The 20,347-nt window shown below is 34.1% G+C and overlaps 1 protein-coding gene across 11 annotated transcripts in view; it reads left to right on the plus strand.

Annotated features, from left to right (window-relative positions):
• Rttn (rotatin) overlaps window positions 1-20,347 on the plus strand; it is a 210,727-nt gene that overhangs the window by 11,798 nt on the left and 178,582 nt on the right. For all 11 annotated transcript variants that reach the window (XR_015443133.1, XR_015443131.1, XR_015443132.1 and 8 more), the window contains exons 9-11: window positions 2,020-2,201; window positions 4,583-4,698; window positions 11,298-11,468. Coding sequence is in view for 4 of the 11 variants with exons in the window: in XM_087191413.1 (XP_087047539.1) it covers window positions 2,020-2,201; window positions 4,583-4,698; window positions 11,298-11,468 (469 nt within the window). In the remaining 7 variants the exon portion in view is untranslated. The remainder of the gene's footprint in view (window positions 1-2,019; window positions 2,202-4,582; window positions 4,699-11,297; window positions 11,469-20,347) is intronic.

Raw genomic sequence — 20,347 nt, forward strand, 5'->3', positions numbered from 1 at the left:
CTTTTTTGATCATGATCTGCAGTGAGGATAAATATTATGTTGTAACTCAGCACTAAGTACCACAAGTGTATTCTTTGTATATGTATTATGTCACCAAAAGAACATGTTCATAAAATATTACTGTGATTCTGTGCTCTGCATACTGAACTATTTTTTCTGTTCCTATTTCCTTAAAAAGAAATGATTCTTACTCACTGAGTTTTTATGTTATAAATAGATATGATGAAGTTTAAAAAGCTTGGTTTTAATTGATGAATATATTTTTGATGGTATTTTTAAACACATTTTTCTAAACCTAGTCGCAGTGTAAATGCATGGGCCTTTATGAAAGGAATGACTGCAAAATATTGTTAAATAAGAACTTGTTCCAGGTGAAGAGTTCGTGGTATTTTATTTCTGTAAACACTGATTTTTCTTATATAAAGTTTGCCTAAAGAAGTTGGCATGATATTTGCAGGTTATCCTATCCTAGTCTACAAACATCTTAAAAACATATTAATCTCATCTTTAGTGTCATTCTAAAAACATGTTCAGTAAGCTGACCATGTGTGTTTTGATTTGATTATTTTCTTGTGAAACTTACTACTACTGCTACAGATTCAGGTTTGCTTGGTGTTTAGGGTTAGGCTATATGCTTGGCACACTTAGTTACTTTTGGTTGTCTAGAAAATAGTTTAATAATAGAATTGATATTGTTATTATTGCTATCATTTTATACAAAATCTGACATTTTAGAGAGATTAAGAGCATAATGGTCGGTAAAGAGCAGAGCTGGGGCTACATAATATAGCAAAGCCCATGCATACTCTTAGCCTTATATTGTAGTTGGTTGATCAGTCATGATTTTTTATTTTACCCTCATAAATTGCCTTTTTATTTCATTTTCTAGTGTGTTCCATGCTTTTAAGTTTTCTCTCCTAAGTGAACAACTTCTTCATGGGAAGCCTGTTAAAGATTGAGTGAAACCCAGGCCAATTTCATGTTTTGGGATGCTTAGGGTTTTGGAATTGAAGAAATGATAAAATAGGTATAAACTTGAGGACTTTTAAAATGTGCAATAGTAATAATGTATCTCTATGAATCCACTTCAGTGTGGATAACATCAGAAGTCAAAAATTTGAGGACTTAAGGTAGTAATTTTTAAATGAGAGCCAAAAACGGGATGTTCTTTATATTTTTTGGCAGTACTGTTATTGAAGCTAGGGAGTCACACATGCTAGGCAAGTGCTCTATCACTGAACTGCATCCCTGTCCTTATTTATTTATTTAGAGACAGAGTCTTATTTATTCCCTAAGTTGCCCAGGCTGGGCTCAAACTTGTGATCCTCCTACCTTAGCCTCCCAGAGTATTGGAGTAACAAATGGGTACCATCATCCCCAGCAGGCATGTTTCAGTTTTTTAGGTGCATATTCAAAATCATATGATGTTGAATGTACCAAATAATGTTTCCTATGATTTTTTTTGTTTTCTGGGAACATCCATTTGCTAACACTGGCTTATTTAGAACATTTGGTGAGAATCACAGAAAATCTTGGAAACTGCATGAACTATTTAGTCCTGGCTTCATGAGTGATTATAGGACTACTGGAAATTTGCTTGTTTTCTTTTAGAAATGAATAGATTTATTAGTGCTTATGTTGATTACTACTGCAAGAATGTTGAAATATTCAAGAAGAGGAATTTGAAAAGCAAGATATAAATGCATTTTTGGCTTCATGCACAATTTTTATTTTTTAAATTTTGTGGTGCTGGGGATCTAACCCAGAGTTCTGTGCATATTAGTCAAGTACTCTTTACGCTGAGTTATAGTCCCGATTTCTTTATGTACAACTTTAATTCCTCTTTATGGAATTTAATCTCATGAATTTGTCAAGCTTTTTAAAAAATCTGACCAGTATCATGTGAAGTAACATAATTGTGATCATTATGAGTCTTTTAATTCGCAAGGCAGCAGGTAAACATAAATCTGTTTGAGGGTTGTTTCTGTATTCAACATTGATCATCTGTTTACTTTGTAGTGGAAGTAGTAGTCATGCTCATGTGAACTCTAGGATATCTGTCCATTCACCTTTGGATATGGGACTCATAGATCTGCCAGAGCTGGAAACTGAAGACACTTTGGAACTACAGTTCCAGCAGCTGAGTCTTCCCCAGTTCTGTGTCTCCATTCTGGAATCAGCAGTTCCTCTCTTAAGAACAGGTTAGTTGTTTTTGAAATCCTAATTCTTCTTTAACAATTTGTGTCTGATCTAGATTTTTTTCCAGCACTATTTCTTTTGTTTCTTCTTCCATGTTAGGGCCTTTAGAATCTAGTTTTACTCATCTTTTGGAATACAAATTCCTAAGAATTTAATAAAGACTTACTATTTCTTATTAAATTGAGATGCCATGAAATGCTATTCAGAAAGAATATCTCCTTTCCATTTAAGAGTTTTTTACTGCCACAAGCTTTCATTTCTGTATGGCTATTTTAAATGTGAGTACTGACCATAAAATGCAACTGGGAAAAGTGTACTGCATGATAAGGCCAGAATAAAAAAAAACTTGGATGTTCGCTCTTTAGAAACTTTTTGAGTTACTCTCAGTTGTTCACACTTTTCATTAATTTTTTCTAAGTCATGAAATATTGATAAACAAATTCTTACCTTTATAGTTCGTTTTCTTAAAAAACCACATGTATTCTGGGATTACACTTTTGCTCAAATATGCTAAATATTCTTTTACTAAAGAGTGATAACAGCAATTACATTGTGGCTAATAGCTACTAGTACAACAAATGTATTGAGTCTCTACTGTGTATGTTCAGCTATTGTACTTGGTTTTATGAGCATTATTCCATGCAGTCCTCACACCAATCCATTTATTCTTTCAGTAGTGGTTGTTAAATTAAAAAAAAAAATAGTACATGTTTGGAATACATGATGTTTGCATTCATTTTAGGGAGTGGGTACATGTACTTAACATATCTTGATTCCTCACCCACCTCCCTCCCTCCGTCTCTAGATTGCCTTTCCCTATTTCATCATTATTATACTTTTTAGTTCATGTTTGTGACATATAAAGATTGTATTCATTGTGGGTAGTTGGTGCATGTACATGACACATCTTAACTTTTATAAATGAGGAAACTAGAGTTTCAAATGATGTGCAAACCTACCTAAGTCAGACAGCGAAGAATAGGAACTTGACTCAGGGTTCATCTGAATTCAAGTCCATGCTTTTAAACACTTCAATATTTTGCAGAGTAAAGAAGAAGCACTAATGATTTTTACTCTCCATATGCATACATTTTTAGCAGCTGATATACTTTTTGGGATACAAATACAAGATAAGTGATTTTTACCCATTTTAGTTTATTTTGTCAAAGTAAAAGGTATATCTTATGTAAATGTTTCTTCTTTAAGACCCGTGGGTTTGTTTTTCTGTTTTTTTTTTTTTTTTTGCCTGCCTGAAGGAAATGGGGAGGAAGGCAGAAAGAAGAGATATATTTGGAAAGCATTGAACATTTTTTTTTTATACTAAGGCAAACCATTCATGTCACTGAGTGAAAAACTGCGTTTAGGAGTTAGGACAATTCATTAATTCATATACTAATAATGTGAAATGAGGGAAGGTGTGAACTTTGGCATCATAAAATATTTTTGTTTATCTGCCTAGCATCCTGGGAAGAACAGTTTTAGACTTGATGATTTTTCATTTAACCTTTTCTTAATTTGCTGTAAAAAGTCAGATTGACAATTATAAAGCTATTATCTTGGTGTATAAAAGTTTCTAAATGTTCTTTTGCCCTTTTGTGGTAAATTATTGCATAATTTGCAGTTGTTCAACATTTGGAGGGATTTCTAAGAGAATTTGCTCCAGCTGTTTTAATGAAAAAATTAATCTAGGTCCTTATGATCCTGGAGTTTGGTTTTACTTTTATTCATTGGAAATTAGCTTTGGGACGTAGTATAGGAAAGTCTTTGAAAGTTCACATAGGAATTATGGAAAGTGGGATTCTGTTTTTCTGTTCCATTGGGGAAAAGAGATTGCTTTGGTTGGTATGACTTGACAATACAGTTTCTTTGGGAATTTTTTTGGAGGTTAAAATGTGTATAAGTGGAATTCTTGAAGTTTCTTTAGCACATATTCAGGCTTAGCTTCCCAGGCAACTTCCATGTGGGAAAATACTAATCTATGATAAAGTTCAAGCCTTCTAGTACTAAGGAGAAATTATTTTCTAGACTCTCTTGGTGCTTTGTCACATATCATGTGTAACATGGATGGTCTCTGAATTTGAAAAATCACTTTAATGTATCTTGCAGTAGTTTTTAGATTATTGCTACTCTCTTCATGAGTATCTTTCTCACTTTTGAACACATTTGATTTCTTACAATCAAGAAGTATTACAATTGGAATGGAAGTCTTTAGTGGTGGTTGTGGATTGAGGCTTCCCTGTTTATCTCTGTCGATAGTTCTAAGAATGTTTTGAAAAAAAAGAGAGAAATAGGAATTTGAGTGCATGATTAATTAGAGAATTCAATTGATTATTTGAAGTTAAGTCATTATCTTTCCCTTACTCTTCTCCTATTTCTGTTCTAGGTAGTAGACAAATGATAATAAGAGTTTTGGAATTGCTTGCAGAGAATATGATACTAATTGATGAAGCAATTTCAGCTGATATTTGGGATGACAGCAGCCTTTTTGCTATAGATATGGTGAGAATCAATGTTTTCTTTGGGTTATGGGTAATATATTTAATTCTGTTTCTTTTAATCTGGTTTTATTATCTATTGGTCTTTGAAAGCTCTGTTTTTTTTTCTGACAGAGTGTATCTTAGACTCCCTACCCCCCTTAGTACTAGGAATTGAACTCAGGGCCTACACACTGAGTTACATCCCCAGTCTTCTTAATTTTAATTTTAATTTTTTTTTTTTTTTGAGACAGAGTGCTGCTAAATTGCTTAATTGCCCATGCTGGGCTTGAACTTGCAGTCTTCTTGCCTTAGCCTCCCAGAGTACTAAAATTGCAAGTGTGTGCCACTGTGCCTGGTTTCAGTTACTTTTAATAGGGAAGATCTATCAAAACTAATAACAGGGCACTATGGGTATTTATAGGTATTGTAATATCATTTTTCCTTTATAGTAACAGAACTAGGAAATATATAACTTTAAAAAATCATGAATTCATATTGCTAATTTTCTGATTTTAAATTTACATTTCTTATACATTTGTCAGAATTCATAGTCGCTAGCAATACAAAAATAATTGCTCATTAGCTTTAACCTTTAGCATATAAAGAATAGGTGTTTGTTTTTTGTTTTTGTTTCTGTTTTTTTGCCCTAGACTAAATTTCACTAAGGATACCCAGTGAAAATAGGTCTCTTACAGTTACTTGAGAGAATTCTTTTCTGTTACAATTTCAACATGAAGTTATATTTGCTTGAGTTTGTTTCCAATTTTTGAAATTATTTTTTCTTCATAAATACATAGCTCAGAGATGTCTCCATGTCATCTTGTTCTCTTTAAGAAGTTGTCTTTATTGATAACTTTTAATTTTATTTTCTGGTTTATTCCTTCTATTTTTATTTTTTATAAGTATAAACAAAATAGTATGTAAATTCATACCCACTCTTCTATATCATAATATAAAAGGTAGAATATTATATACATTATGTTACACTTTATTTTTATAACTTAAAAATATATCATGTTGCATGGAAAAATAGATATGGAGTTTATTCTGCATCCATACATAGAGATCTTTCTTATTCTTTTTTCTAGATTGTAAGTACTTCATTGTGTATTTATTCATGCAATGTCTTATTGATGAACATAATTGCTAATATAAATTATGTGCAATGAATAATGTGCTTATGTCATTTTATGTTTGCACAAATGTGTCTCCAAGGTAGATTTGAGATTGCTATTTCAAAAAGTAAATACATTTCTAGATGTAAATATTGTTAGATTCCCTATATAGTTGCCTCTTTTCATTCATCCAGTAGCGGTATATTAGAATGTGTTTTCTAAGGGTGAAGAAGGCATCAAAGAATGGAAAGACATTCCTGTAGCTGGATAGACAGAAACAATTTTGTAGAAATGGTTATCCAAAACTGATGTATAGATCTAATGCAATCCCAAACAAAATACCAAAAGCATTCTCACAGAACTAGAAAAAAAAATACTAAAGTATGTATGGAACCAGAAGAGACCCAGATAGCAAAAGCAGTTCTGGGGAACAAGAGCAAAGCAGGAGGCATCACAATCTCAGATTACAAGGTTACATTATTAAAAAACCGGCTTGGTACTGGCACAGAAAACAGACATGTAGACAAAAGGGATAGAATAAAAAACACAGAAGCAGCCCCATGTACCTTTAGTTATCTGATCTTGGTAAAGGTTATAAAAACAAATGCTGGAGAAAATATAACCTCTTTACAAATGGTGCTGGAAAAACTGATTATCTATATGTAGAAGAGTGCATCTAGACCATTATCTCTGACCCTATACTCAAATCAAAATGGATTAAAGACCTAGAGGTAAAAACAGAAACACTGAATCTGCTGGAAGATAAAACAGGTAAAACACTTGCTGCAGACATAAGCATAAGCAAGGACTTTCTGAACAGAACTTTATTTGCATAAGAAGTAACATCAAGAATCAACATGTGAGATTATATCAGATTAAAAAGCTGCACAGCAGAAGAAACAACCAGCAGAGTGGAATTTTTTTCCCCAGCTCCTCCCTAGAGGACTGCTACCTAGAATATATAAGGAACTCAGAAAAAATTATACCCACCCCCCCCTCAAACAAAAGACCCAGTCAAAAAATGGGAAAGTGAAATAAATAGTACTTCTTAAAAGATGTACAAATGGCTAATAAATACATGAAAAAACATTCAGCATCTTTGGCTATTAGAGAAATACAAATCAAGACAACACCGATATTCTGCCTTACTCCAAAAAGACTGGTTGCCATCAAGAACTCAAAAAAACAACAAATATTGGTGAGGGTGTGGGTAAAAAGGAAGTTTTCTACAGTGTTAGTGGGAATGTAAACTAGTACAACCACTTGGAAGTCAGTATGAAGATTTCTCAAAAAATTAGAAATTCCATTTAACCTAGCTATTTCCTTCTGGATATCTTACTGAGAGAGTTAAAATTGTATTACAGTGATACATGCACACTCATGTTCATAGCAGAACAGCTCATAGTAGTCAAATCTTGGAAGTGGCCTATATGCTCAGCAACAGATAAATGAATAAAGAAAAAATGTTTTATATATATATATGTATATATATATTATATATATATACATACACACACACACACACACACACACACACAGTGGAGTAGTACTCAGCAATAAGGAAGAATAAATTTGAGTCATTTGTAGGAAAGTAGATTTATCTTGAAACCATAATGCTAAGTGAAAAAAATAGGACAAAGTTTAAATATTGCATGGCTTATTGCTCTCTCTTTTTAAAAATTCTTTTTAATATTTTTTATTAGCACATGTTTGCAGTTCATAATGTTTACATTCCTTGTGGGGAGTTTGGTACATGTACATAACACATTTTAATTACTTTTTTCATTCCCCTACTCCCCTCCTCTTTCCCCTGTCTCTTCATCTCTTGATCCCTTTCCCATTTGAGAGAGATCTATCTCCCTAGTCCTGTCATCTTTTATTTTGCTCTTTACATTTTGGGTTTCTCTTTTAAGAGAAACCATGTGATATTTAAAGTTGTGTCTCATTTATTTCACTGAACATTATGGTCTCAGGGTGTGCATCCATTTTCCTACAGATGACTCAATTTTAATTTTCTTTTTTTTTTTCAAGTATAGATTTCACACATTTTCTTATCTCTTGTGTATTTTTATATGTGCAAATATGTGTGTGTTTAACATCTTCATTGAAATTTAATAAACTGTACATGTTTAAAGGTTTTTGTTCCCTTGATTTATTTTCTCTTTTGATGCCAATTCCCAACTCTCTTGATTATTGTAGCTTATGCTAAATCAGTCTTGAATTGCAGTAGTGTAAATCTTTCTACTTTGTTGTTCTTTTTCAAAATTATTTTGGCTATTTTGTGTCTTCTGTATTCCCAGTGTGAAATCAACTTGTCAGTTCAAAACAACAATAAAAACCCTGTAGTGATTTTGAATAGAATAGAGTTGAGTCTATACATAAGTTTGGGAAGAACTGACATCTTAAAAAGTAATTTTCTGACTCATGAACATTATTTATTCACATTTTTAGCTCTTTTTTTGTCTCTTAACAGTGTTTTTAAGTTATTGTTGTGTAGGTCTCATCTAAGGGTTTCAGTTGTGGTTCTTTTTCATTGGCTAATTTTTCTTTTTGTGAACTTGATTTTTAGTAATCTGGTTTGTTATTCTTTCCCTCTGCCTTCCCTTTCTTTAATTTTTCTTACCTTGTCAGGGAACTAAAATAAAAATTGATTAGATATAAAAGTATATATTAACTCATATAGTTACCAAATGTCCTTTCTTTTTGTCATTTTGATCTGTCCATCTATATTTAGTTAAGCTTTTCTGTAGCTTGTCTGAAATCCTTGTGAATAGAGATCAGAAAATAAAAAATAATGGGCTGGGGATTTAGCTCAGTGGTTCCACCGCCTGCCTTGCAAACACAAGGTCCTGAGTTTGATCCCCAGTACCAAAAAAAAAAAAGTATAGAGTCATAAAATACAGATATTTGCTTAATACCAATACCCATATGTATCAGTTAGCTTTCCATCACTATAATAAATACATGAGATAATTAACTTATAAATAGAAAAGAGTCATTTTATTTTACAGTTTAATGGATTCTGGTCCAAGATTGGGTGGTCCTATTGCTTTGGGCCTCTTACAGGTGAACTGGCTGGCAGTAGTTGGCAATATAACAGAAAACTACATATTTCATGTCCAGGAACCAAAAAAGAAAGGGAAGATTCTAGGATCTCACAGACCCCTTGAAGGGAACGCCCCCAGTGACCTAAGGATCTCCCACTATGCCTCATCTCCTACAGGTCCTTAGCACTTCCAGTAGCACCACCCAGGTGACCAGGCCTTCAGCACATGGACCAGTGGGGACATTCATCATCCAAACTACAGCATCATTTGTGAAAATCCCAAACCTTCATTTTTTAAGTAACACAAACCTCTTGAAAAGAAATGTTATTTTTTTGCAATATGTTTATGTTGTAAATTCCTTCAATTTCTGATAATAGTTCTTAATCTTGGTTTTTATTTAGTCTTTAAGGTTATTTCACTTTTGTAGGTCTTTTGGGAGATTTTCACATATCTAAGGTTTTCAACAAGTGAGTTTTTCCTTAGAAATGTGAGGAATGCTTTATCAGTTGCTTCTTAAATTAAACTTTCTTGGCCAGAACATTTATCTGTAAAAATTAGTCATTCACTTTTAGCTTTTGGCTGCTGATCTTTTATGATTCAATGAATTATTTTTACTTTAAAGGTTAAATCTGTTGCATAAGTGCCAACTTGTTGGCAATGCTAAATTAAATTGCTGCTTGAAATTATATTTGATTTACTTTTTAAAAAATAAATGCCTCCTCAGAAAAATCTTCCCTTTGTGTATATATGAAAAGAAATAAAGAAAATTTCTTAATATCCCTACTTTTGCCAAATTTAAAGAGAAAGAAGCATTATTAATGGAGAAAAATACTATATTGTGTTACCAATTTATAGCATATACCTGAGGATATATATTTAAATTTCTAGCTGTTTTTATAAAGTTCAATCACGGGGCTGGGGATTTAGCTCAATGGTTCCACCGCCTGCCTCGCAAGCGCAAAGACCAGAGTTCGATCTCCAGTACCAAAAAACAAACAAACAAACAAAATAAAGTTCAATCATGTCTGGTACTTTGTAACTCATAGAGATTTAGCATTATTTATATATTATATATATAGTCATATATTTATATATATTTATATGTATTTATTAAATATATTTATTTATATATTATACATATTTATATATTTTATATATTTTATTGTATATTATATACAATTTTAGCATACTAAAGTAAAATATTTTTAGCATACTAAAATAAAAATTTTCTCCTAAAATTGAATATTTTATTTCACTTGAAGTAAATAAGACAAAAAATATTTTCATGAAAATTGTTATTTTTTTGGTTAAAATAGCAAACTCACTGATAAACAGTTGTAGAAATTAGGTTGACCCAGAGTGTGTCATCCCTGTCATTGCATCCGAAGTCAAGTCCTGTACTTTTTACGTGGTAAGTTCGATTCAAGGAATAAGGAGTTTTACCTTCTGTTAAATAACCCCAGACTGTTGGGGTGTCATCTCTGTGTTACTCTTGTCCTTGACAAGCAGTCTTTTCTCCTTCTTTAGTACTTGTTGATTCCAGTTTCCCAACTGACCTGCTGTGAGCTCACTTTTATTCTTAGTGTGCAGATTGTTTCCCATTTTTATTTTCCCATTCTGTATTTTCAGTGGAAAATCAAAAACAGGAATTCCAGTGCTTTTGTTATTGTTGTTCTTCTATGCTATCTTACTGATGCTGTCTTTTCAACAGCTAGTTTATGGGGGTGTGTTAGCACATCTAGGATGTATTTTGGTCTGTGTTAGTATTAGTATTAGTATGACTTGTAAGCCATATTACTTTATCTTTTTCTTCATATTTTACATATACCTTTCAATTAAAAGATTAACATCTATTTAAGTGATAAATTATATAGAAGTTTATGATGACGGAGCATTTTCTATTTGAAACATCCTTATTACCTGAAAGGCATGTTTATATAATATGATATTTAATTACTTTTTAATTATTTGGCTGCTTGTTTTATTTATTTAGTAAATTTGGGATGAATTAGAGTAAAAAGATCATGTCTTTTGTACCAATGCTTTTTTTCCTGCTATGCCTGCCACTGTATGAAGCATATAGTAAACCTAATAAATACTTGAAAAAAATGTACATCCATGTTTTCAGTGGAAGGAATTAAGCACTAGAAATTAGAAGGAATTTATGGTTCATTAAGCTTTTAAACCTTTTAATTTGCTTTTTGTTCATTATTAGGATCCCTCATATTAAATAACTACATGATTGGGCCCGGGGATTTAGCTCAGTGATTCTGTCATCTGCCCTGCAAGTGCAAGGACCTGAGTTCGATCACCGGTACCAAAAAAAAAAAAAAAAAAATTACATGATTAGTTTTCATATGTATGCTTATCATCCTTTTGTACTTTTTTATTATTTCAGGAGATACGGGTTATTTTCAAAGACATGTAGAGCTTTTTTTGTTTGTTTGCATTGTTTTCAGAAAGAGAAGCTGCTACTGGTGTTGGGGTCCTTTGGAGAAACTATGTGTTACCATAAAAGCAGTGTTGGTGTGGAACAACCAGAGGTAATGTTAGTGCACCACAGAATGGCCTTTGTCAGCATTGCACTGTTTGCAGTTCGACTGTTACAAATGCTTCTCCCTGTTGAAAAGGTAAGGTGGGTAATGCTGCCTACTAAATCTTATAAATAAATGTTTTGTTGTGAATTTCTTCTGATTATTTCATGGTTCTTTTTAGACCATTTTCAAAATAAGTACATATACAGTGATTTTAAATGAAATATGGAAATTGAAATATGGTTAACATTTTGAAAAGTTTTGACATATTTGATAGAAAATCATTTTTAAATCTAGCAATTGCTTTTATTGTATATATTTTATTGTAATTCTGTACATTTGTTTATTCCTTTACTTGCTCATTAAATATATGTTTAAATGAGTGCCTATAAGTTAGAATTGGTCCCACAGAATTTAGTTTTAGTAAAAGATAAGACTTGGTTTTATCTAATATATATGTGTGTGTTTGATTTACTTAGCTCTTTTATTTTTATTCTTGTACTGGGGATTGAATGCAGGGGTACTCTATCATTGAGCTATGTCCTTGACCCTTTTTATTTTTATTTTGAGACAATGTCTCACTAAGTTGTTAAATGACAGAGGTGAGGCTTGAATTTTTATTATCCTGCCAGGCTAGTATTATAGGTGTATACTACCATTCCTGGCTTCATGTCTTTACTAACTTTGGGATCACCTGGAAGGCAGGGATCATGTCTCCTGTACCTATTATGCCTACCTCTGGTTCAGGACATAGTAAGGGTTACAGATTTCAGATAATTGAGATAAAAACAGACAGATATACTCACATAATTTATATACTTGATAAATCTTTTGATTGAATGAAAGTCATTGAAAATTTAGTGATCTCATCTCTGCAGGGGAATGTGTCTGCTCTTATGTCAAGGTTAGCTTTTTCTTCTCTACAGATAGGTGGAGGTTTTTTTTTTAACCATTTCCCAAATTTCTTGACAAATGTAATAGAAATACTTTCCAGTGATACTTCAGAAATTATTTGCTTATTAATATATGTTAATGTCATGTAACTATTTTTTCCTTCTTATTATACCAATTCAAAATAAGCTCAGCAATGCTTTAGTTTCTAAGTGTTGATTGAGTTTGTTTGTTAGGATTGTCCTATTTTCTTGTATTGGTCATATTTTATGTATATTACTAATGTATGAGTTTTGAAACTTAAGTGATTTTTTTGTTGTTGTTGGTAAATATTTCTCTTGAAGTTTTCCTTTTTCTGCTTCCTTTCTGCCAGCAGCTTAGTTGCTTAACATATTAATTTTAGTGGCATAGCAGAGGGATTTTAGGAAATAAATGTTTGGCAGCATTAAGTATCCTGATATTTGTCTGACTCATAATTTTTGATATTTGGTAATTTGTTGTAGAGTCTAAACTATATTCATAGTTTGAGTTACTTTATGAATTCATGTTTTAGTAAGGCCTTTGAAAGTTCTTTTTGTGATTAACATGCTCTTTTAGTTATCGTCTACAAAGGTGCATTTTTATCCTGCAAAGGAATGAGCTTGTATGCTAGTCTTTATTGTAGTACTTTGCTTTTTCCCACTTTTCTATTTTGCTTACCCTTTCTTTTATGAAGCACTGGTATTTTATTTGTGGGTTTTTTGGGGATTTTTTTGGTACCGGGGATCGAACTCGGGTCCTTGAGCTTGCGCAGCAGGCAGCGAAACCACTGAGCTAAATCCCCGGCCCAACTGGTATTTTGGTGGTGCTGGGAGTCAAATTCAGGGCCTTGTGAATGCTAGGGAAATGCTGTACCACTGAGCTACAGGCTCAGCCCGTTTTTAATTTTTAACTTTTATTCAGAAAATATCATGATCATTTAGAAAACAGTTTAATGTGCAAAGGTATAATATCTAAAATGATTGATGCACCAGTGTTTGTAGTGTACTTATTGCAAAAATAAAAACGTGGCCCCCTTAAATGAAGGTACAAGAGAAATTGGCAAGTAGAGAACTACTTCTTATACCTTTTTGTTGACCTTAGTTATTAACCAATTTCATTTTTTTTTCCTTAGAATTCTGCAAAGCATATAGTCCAAATTCTATTTTATAGTAATACTTAGCTATGCAATGTACTACCAAGTCCTCTGGGAAAACAAGTGTAAAGTGTATATATTTTGAAGATAGTATTTTGTTTTACTAAAAATAATATCACTTTTGTTAATTTTAAGTTTTAACTTTGATTAGTCATTATGTTTCTGAAGTAGTTTTCTGTTATGAAGAGTGATAATTTTCCAAGGCATAAAGATTAAGGAAATAAAAGAATTTAAAATATAGGTGTCTTTCTTTATATAATAATATGTAACAAATTGCTGCTACAATAACTTATTAGGTATCACCAATTATTAATTTATGTGTAAGTTAAAGTATTGATGAAACACTTATGTATACCATCAGTTTATTATTTGCTATTTTTTATGTATGTGCTTATCAGAAGAAATCAATTAGACTAGAAATAAGTAATTTATTTTATTATGACTTAGTTTAGTGCTAGAATAATGCAGAGTTAATTCTCCATGGATTTTTATTTTGAAAGTATTATTATTGTTTTTTAAAAAAATTGTTATAATTAGGTTTTGATATTTCTTTTAAACATATAATTTGGAACTTCATTAGAAAAGTTTTGGTCATCTGCTTACTGATGGCTACATTTTCTTTGAATGATTAATTAACCAAGTACTTCAAAATGAGATATAAACAAAAATGCTATTCTATTGCTCTTAAATTTCTTCATTTTATATAAACTTAAGGTTATGCTGCCCTCTGCTTGTTGTCAGCTTACCAACAATTGAAGTGGAATTTGAACTCTGCAACTTTTAACCTTCCAAATGTCTTTTCTTACATTCATTTTTGTTTTTAATTGCTACTTACCAAATATATAATTTAGATGTTAGAAAATGAAAATAAATCTGTAGAGATTTCCTGAATTTGACAAAATGACCTTAAAGGCCTTTCTGAAACTGATTATTTGTTGATTTTTAAATGATTTTATTTTATTTATTTATTTTTTTGGTACCGGAGATCGAACTCAGGACGTTGTGCTTGCCAGGTGGGTGTGGTGCCACTGAGCTACATCCTGGCCCTAAATGATTTTAGAGAGTACTCATTTATAGAATAAAAAGGTGGAAGTCTTATGAAAAATACTAAGGTTAGATAAACCAAATTGATAAAATGAAGAGAATTTCATTTGTGGAAACATAGAAATAAGAACCCAAAGTACTGGCCCTATGCTGGGGAAAGGTCACAGAGCATCCTAGGAACTTCTAGTGCTCTTTCTCAGCTGACTGAGGGTAAGGAAGAATTTATCCACAAAAGCTATGACTTTTCATTGAAGTTTATAAAATCTCATGATTGAGGCAGCTAATTGAATGATTCATAGCAACGCTTTTCTTTTATTCCCACCTCCCTCCTTTTTTTTTTAACACTAACTGGTATTGAACCCAGGGCCTAAGGAATGCCAAGAAACACTCTTAACACTGAGTTACATCCCCAACCCTAAGTTGCTTACATTGGCATTGAACTATGGTTCCTACAACCTCAGTCTCCTGAGTAGCTAGCATAGGCCTTTGTCCGACACCTGGCTCAGAACAGTGATTTTCCAGGTGCAGTGTGCAACCAGATCTTGGGGTAGGGCCTGACAGTCTGTATTTCTAATAACACTGAGATAAAAGCCGTGGCTCCTCTGATTGGCTAGATTTTGAGAAAATATTCAGTATTACACCCCACTGCTTATTAGAACAAATGAGATGTTATTGACTTTTCTTATCTAACAGTGGTGATGTATTTGCACTGAAACTTCCTCACTTTTGGTTCCAAATGACATGTAATTAATGTTCATATATACAAAATAGCTGTCTTAGATCTGGGCTGTTGTACTAGTCAGTGTTCCATTACTGAGACAAAGTACCTGACATAAACAATACAAAGAAGAAAATGTTTAGTTTACCATATGGTCTCTGAGATTTCAGTCTGTTGTTAGCAGGTTCCAAGCAGAAACATTATGGCAGAAAGGCATAGGGGAGGTAAGCTGCTTACCTTATGGCAGCCAGGAAGCGGAGTAGGTGGGAAACAGCCACAGAGAGGTAAAGGGTCCTGGGATAAGAATATACCTTTCCAAGTTATGCTTCCAGTGATCTTCCTCCAAACAACCACTACCTCCTACAAGAACATTCAGCTATAAATTCATCAGTGGATTAATCCCTTGATGACTTTAGTATCCCCATGATCTAAGCATCTTCCAGAATCTCTGCCTCTGAACACATGAGCTTTTTGGGGGTTGTTTTTGCTCTGAATAATAACAGATGTAAACTGATTAGTTTATTGGGCCATGCAAAAATTAAGCTTTTGACCTTAGCATGATGCCTTGAGTGCTGAGAAGAAAATTTCAGATATAGGTATCCAGAGTGAAAATGTCAGAATACCTTGGTAAAGAGAAGAGAGAAAAGAAGAAAAGTATTTATTGAGTGCTACATACCCTGTGCTCTGCTTAGTGCTTGTTTAATTCTCACAACAGCTATTTTTCTTATTCTTGACTAAACCAAGAAAATGCTTTGTAAAAACAAACACAATGCATTTGGAGTTAGGTCCACTGGGATATACTACAATATTTTAGTACAATATCTAACTCAGTGAGTCTCCTCTTTAACTTCCTAACTCTTAAAAAGGTAGAACCCAGAACTAACTGTAGACCTCATGAAACACTGTCCCATTTGTGATCTTTAAATGCCATCTATTTGTTCATGCTTTCAAAATTTATATTTCCATATCAGACATACCAGTTGAACTCCAGACTTGTGTATATGTCCCTTTTGACATCTTTATTCGATGACAGAAGATATCTACAGTTTTGTGTCTCAAACCTAGTTTTTTGCTTCCTCTTACAAGTGCATTCTCCCTATATTCTTCACTATTTCAGTAAGTGCCAACTCCATCCTTCCAGTTGATAACTGATCGGGCAAAAATTAGGCACAGTGCCCCTGAGCTAAATCCCCAGCCCTTGATTCTTGTCTTTTACTCATACCTGTATCTAATCCCTGAGCAAAAATTGCCATTTCTCCCTTTAATATCCAGCATCTAAACTCCTTGAGTTGACTTTATTATCCTGATTTGCCTGGATTAGTGAAGTAAACTCCTCATTGGTTTCTTTAGCTTCCATTTTTACAATTTACATTTGGTCTTTAAAGACTGGTATTGATACTTACTTAAAACTTTCTGGTGCACAAGTCCTTATGATGATCCAGAGCCTTACCTAATCTGGCTCACCACTCCCCTCTGTCTTCATCCCTCAGCACTAACTATACTGGCTTCCTTCCTTGCTCTCTGAGCCTTTGTACTTGCTGTTCCCTTTTCTATGACTACTTTTCCCCTATGTAGCCACATGGCTCCTGACTCTTCCAAATCTCTACTTAAAAGTTACCTTATTAGCAGCCTTACCTCCTGCTTTAAAGTAGTAATACTTCCTCTACTTTCATTCCTCTAACTTCCCTATTCATCTCATTGTCATTCCATTTTAAAAATTTTTCTTAGCACTTTTGCTCACACTTGACGTTTGTGTATCAGTTTGCCCTCTGCCTTCTCCAGAGGAATTTCAGCTTTATGAGGACAGAGGTTTGGCTTCCTGGTGTGTTTCCAGGATCAGAAAGGGTGCCTGGCATGCAGAAGAACACAGTAGGGTCTTAATTAATATTTGCTAAGCGAGTAAGTAATAGGTGAGTAGATAATTTATGTCTTGCTTTTTTCTACACTGAAAGAATTCTTCACAACATAATGAAATTTCTCTTGACTTTCTAATACATGCTATCTTTTATTTTTAAAATTAATTTATTCTATTGCCCTCTCGTCAGAAGCACACATCAGAAAAGGTGAATTATCAGCAGCCCAGTGCCCACCAGCATATTAACAGGGTGTTGAAAATATCCAAACCAGAAACTCCTTGCATGAGAATTTAGCTTCCTTCCCCCTAATCAATCCATTTGCAGGGATACTTCCTCCTCCTCTGCAGGGAACAGGGAAAGGGGACGTTACCAGAACCTCTGCAGTAAGTCCTAGTCTCCTGCGAGCCACGGCAGCACAAGGCGAATTACAGGAAAGGTAGAAAAATGAGACTGAGAAGAAGCTGAGTTTTGCGTCTGATGATCAGTGCTGCTCTGGGCGGCAAAGACAAAAGACCCCAGCTTACCGCACCTTTTATTCAGTACATTGGGAGAAACAAATGTAACAAATGACTTGCAGAGAGTTCAGTACATCTGCTTAAACAAGATGGTAACAGTCCAAGAGCAATAAGGAACTGAGTAGAAGTTTGTTCCTTCCAGGATGTTTTCAGCTCCCAGGATGTTTCTTGTCCTGGAGAATCATAGTATCACCGGATCACTGAGGTCTCAGTTGTGACCGGAGGCCAAAATGGAATTATGTCTTGGAATTCCATAGCTGGGCTGTAGGCAGGAGAACTAGGCTAACCAAATGATTTTTCCCTAAAATTATGTAGCATTGCTCCCGGCACTCCTCACCCGCTAAATCAAAGACTAAACAGAGGAATAGTTTTTGCTTAAATGAAAAAAGCTCAATGAAAAAGATGGAGCCATTGTAATCAGCATCATCACACTCAGGCAGAGGAGCCACTGGTGCTATTTTCAAGAAAAGATGAAAATCACTTTACCCATTTCAAAATTTTTGCGCTCTCCTTTCCTAAAGGACTGAAAGATTGGAAACACTGGGGAACATTCCTCGGAGATAATATGTCACTCCAGGGCCAGGTGACCACCACACACCAAGGGCCTCACTCCAGGGCAGCCAGCCAGCTGTTTGATGGTGCAGTGGACTTTCTTTGCATCTTCAAATTCTGCTTTCTGTTGGTTTCCTTTGCTGTTTTGTTTTTAGCTCACTCTTTGTCCAATTTCAAAAATTTGCTGAGGGTTAGTTCTTCAAACTGGGTCTTGACAGAAATGAGTGCACAGCCAGATGAATGCTTTTTGGTCATCTGTGGCAGTGATGGTGAACCTATGGCACACGTGTCATTTGTTGTTCTTTAAGACAAAAGATATTAATATATGAGTTGCTTTTTTTTCGAAATTAAAACCTCAGTATTCAAGTTTGGTTGTAGTGTTGGCACTTTTCATTAAATACGTAAGTTTTGGGTTTCAGTTTGGGCGTTCGTCTCTAAAAGGTTCGTCATCACTGCTCTATGGGATTGTCATCTGGCTCCTAGGCTTCCAACTCCTTGAAGCAGAAGAAACACTGGGCCAAGTCAGACTTGTTCCCAGTAGGGTAATACATGTCACTGGCCTGGCCATCCAGGAAGGGCCATTTCTTGAACATAGAGACACTGTGGTCCTTGAGATAGAGCTGCCATACTTAGAGCAATGCCGAGGACAGCATATAGTCACCAGTGCAGCCACGGATGATAATAGCTGCTATCTTACTAGTCTGGTTTTTTTATGTGTGCAATGTAAAAATTTGATTTCTATAGTTTATGGTCTTCATGTAGCAACTTTACTTCATTTGAGAACATTATCGTTTAGCTGATTCAGCACTTAATATTAGACTTTCAAGCATTAATGATTGTCTTTAAAACTGGCCATCTTTAAAATAAGTCATGACCAAACCCACTGTAGAAAAGATGGCATTTCAGCTATTATCCTTTGTTTTGGAACCAGGGATCGAACTCGGGTCCTTGTGCTTGTACAGCAGGCAGCGAAACCACTGAGCTAAATCCCTGGCCCTTAGTGCATAGAATCTTACCACAAAACTAGAGTCCTTAAAAATAATTCGTTTAGGGCTAGGGATTTAGCTCAGTGGTTCTGCTGCCTGCCTCGAAAGCGCAAGGTCCCCAATTCCATCCCCATACACCCCTCCCCCCCAAAAAATTTGTTTAGCTTTAAATCTGTTGATTTAGGTCATAAAATGTATATAATAGGATACAATAGGCATGTTTCTGTGATGATTCCAGAACTATTTAAAATATTATATTGGGGCTAGGGATTTAGCTCAGTGGTGCCGTGCCTGCCTGGCAAGCGCAAGGTTCTGAGTTCAATCCCCAGTCAAGGGGGTGGGTAGGGAAATATTATGTTAAATTTCCTCTTTCCCCTCTAAAACACAAAAGCAAAAATCAATTTCTATTTAAATCAATCTGTACTTACGCTTAATTTAGTGTTATTCAGTTTAATACGTACTAAGCCTTGTATAAGTGTGTTTTTTTTTGAGACAAGGTCTTGCTTTGTGTTCAGGCTGGCCTCGAGCTCGTGGAGATCCTCCTGCCTCTGCCTCCTGAGTGCTGGGAATCACAGGCATACACCACCACCCCCGGCTGTATATGTGTTTTTATGGGAGAGGGAAGTTATGTTTTCTTCAGGAGTATGTTGGAGCTTTTTGTAGATTTGAACCCAAATGCACAAAATGGTCAGAAAAAAGATGTAACAAGTGTCAATATGGTGCAGAGCTCAGTCCTCGGTGCTGATTTGGGGAAGGAGGAAAAGTATCCAGTATCCTGGGTTTTGAGAAAGAGTTGATATTTGGATTTGAGAGATTTAGGTGAAGAAATTGCATGGAACAAAGGTATACAGGTGGATGATAAGTTGAGAAATAGATTGTTCTTTGGAAAAAACATAGATTTTGTGATATGTATTAAAAAGGAAAATAGACCAGATTAAGATTATAATTTACCCATGTTTTTTAAAAAAGGTTTTTTAAAACAAAATTTTTCTTCATCTTTTAATTGTTATTTTTCGTAGTGCATGTTTACAGTACATAAAGATTGCATTCATTGTGGGGAGTTGGTGCATATACATAACATTATAGTCCTTTTTTAAATCCTTCCCCTTTCCTCCCTGCCTCCATCTCTTAGTCCCTTTCCCTTTTGCAAAAGATTTATCTCCCCCTTTCCTATTATCTTTTGTTTTGCTATTTAATTTATTCATCTTTTGTGTTTCTCATATAAGAGAAATCATGTAA

Source organism: Heterocephalus glaber, unplaced genomic scaffold (assembly GCF_053883595.1).
Source record: "Heterocephalus glaber isolate CG9 unplaced genomic scaffold, H.glaber_assembly_v1.0 deba00000331, whole genome shotgun sequence".
In the NCBI taxonomy this organism is placed as follows: domain Eukaryota; kingdom Metazoa; phylum Chordata; class Mammalia; order Rodentia; family Bathyergidae; genus Heterocephalus; species Heterocephalus glaber.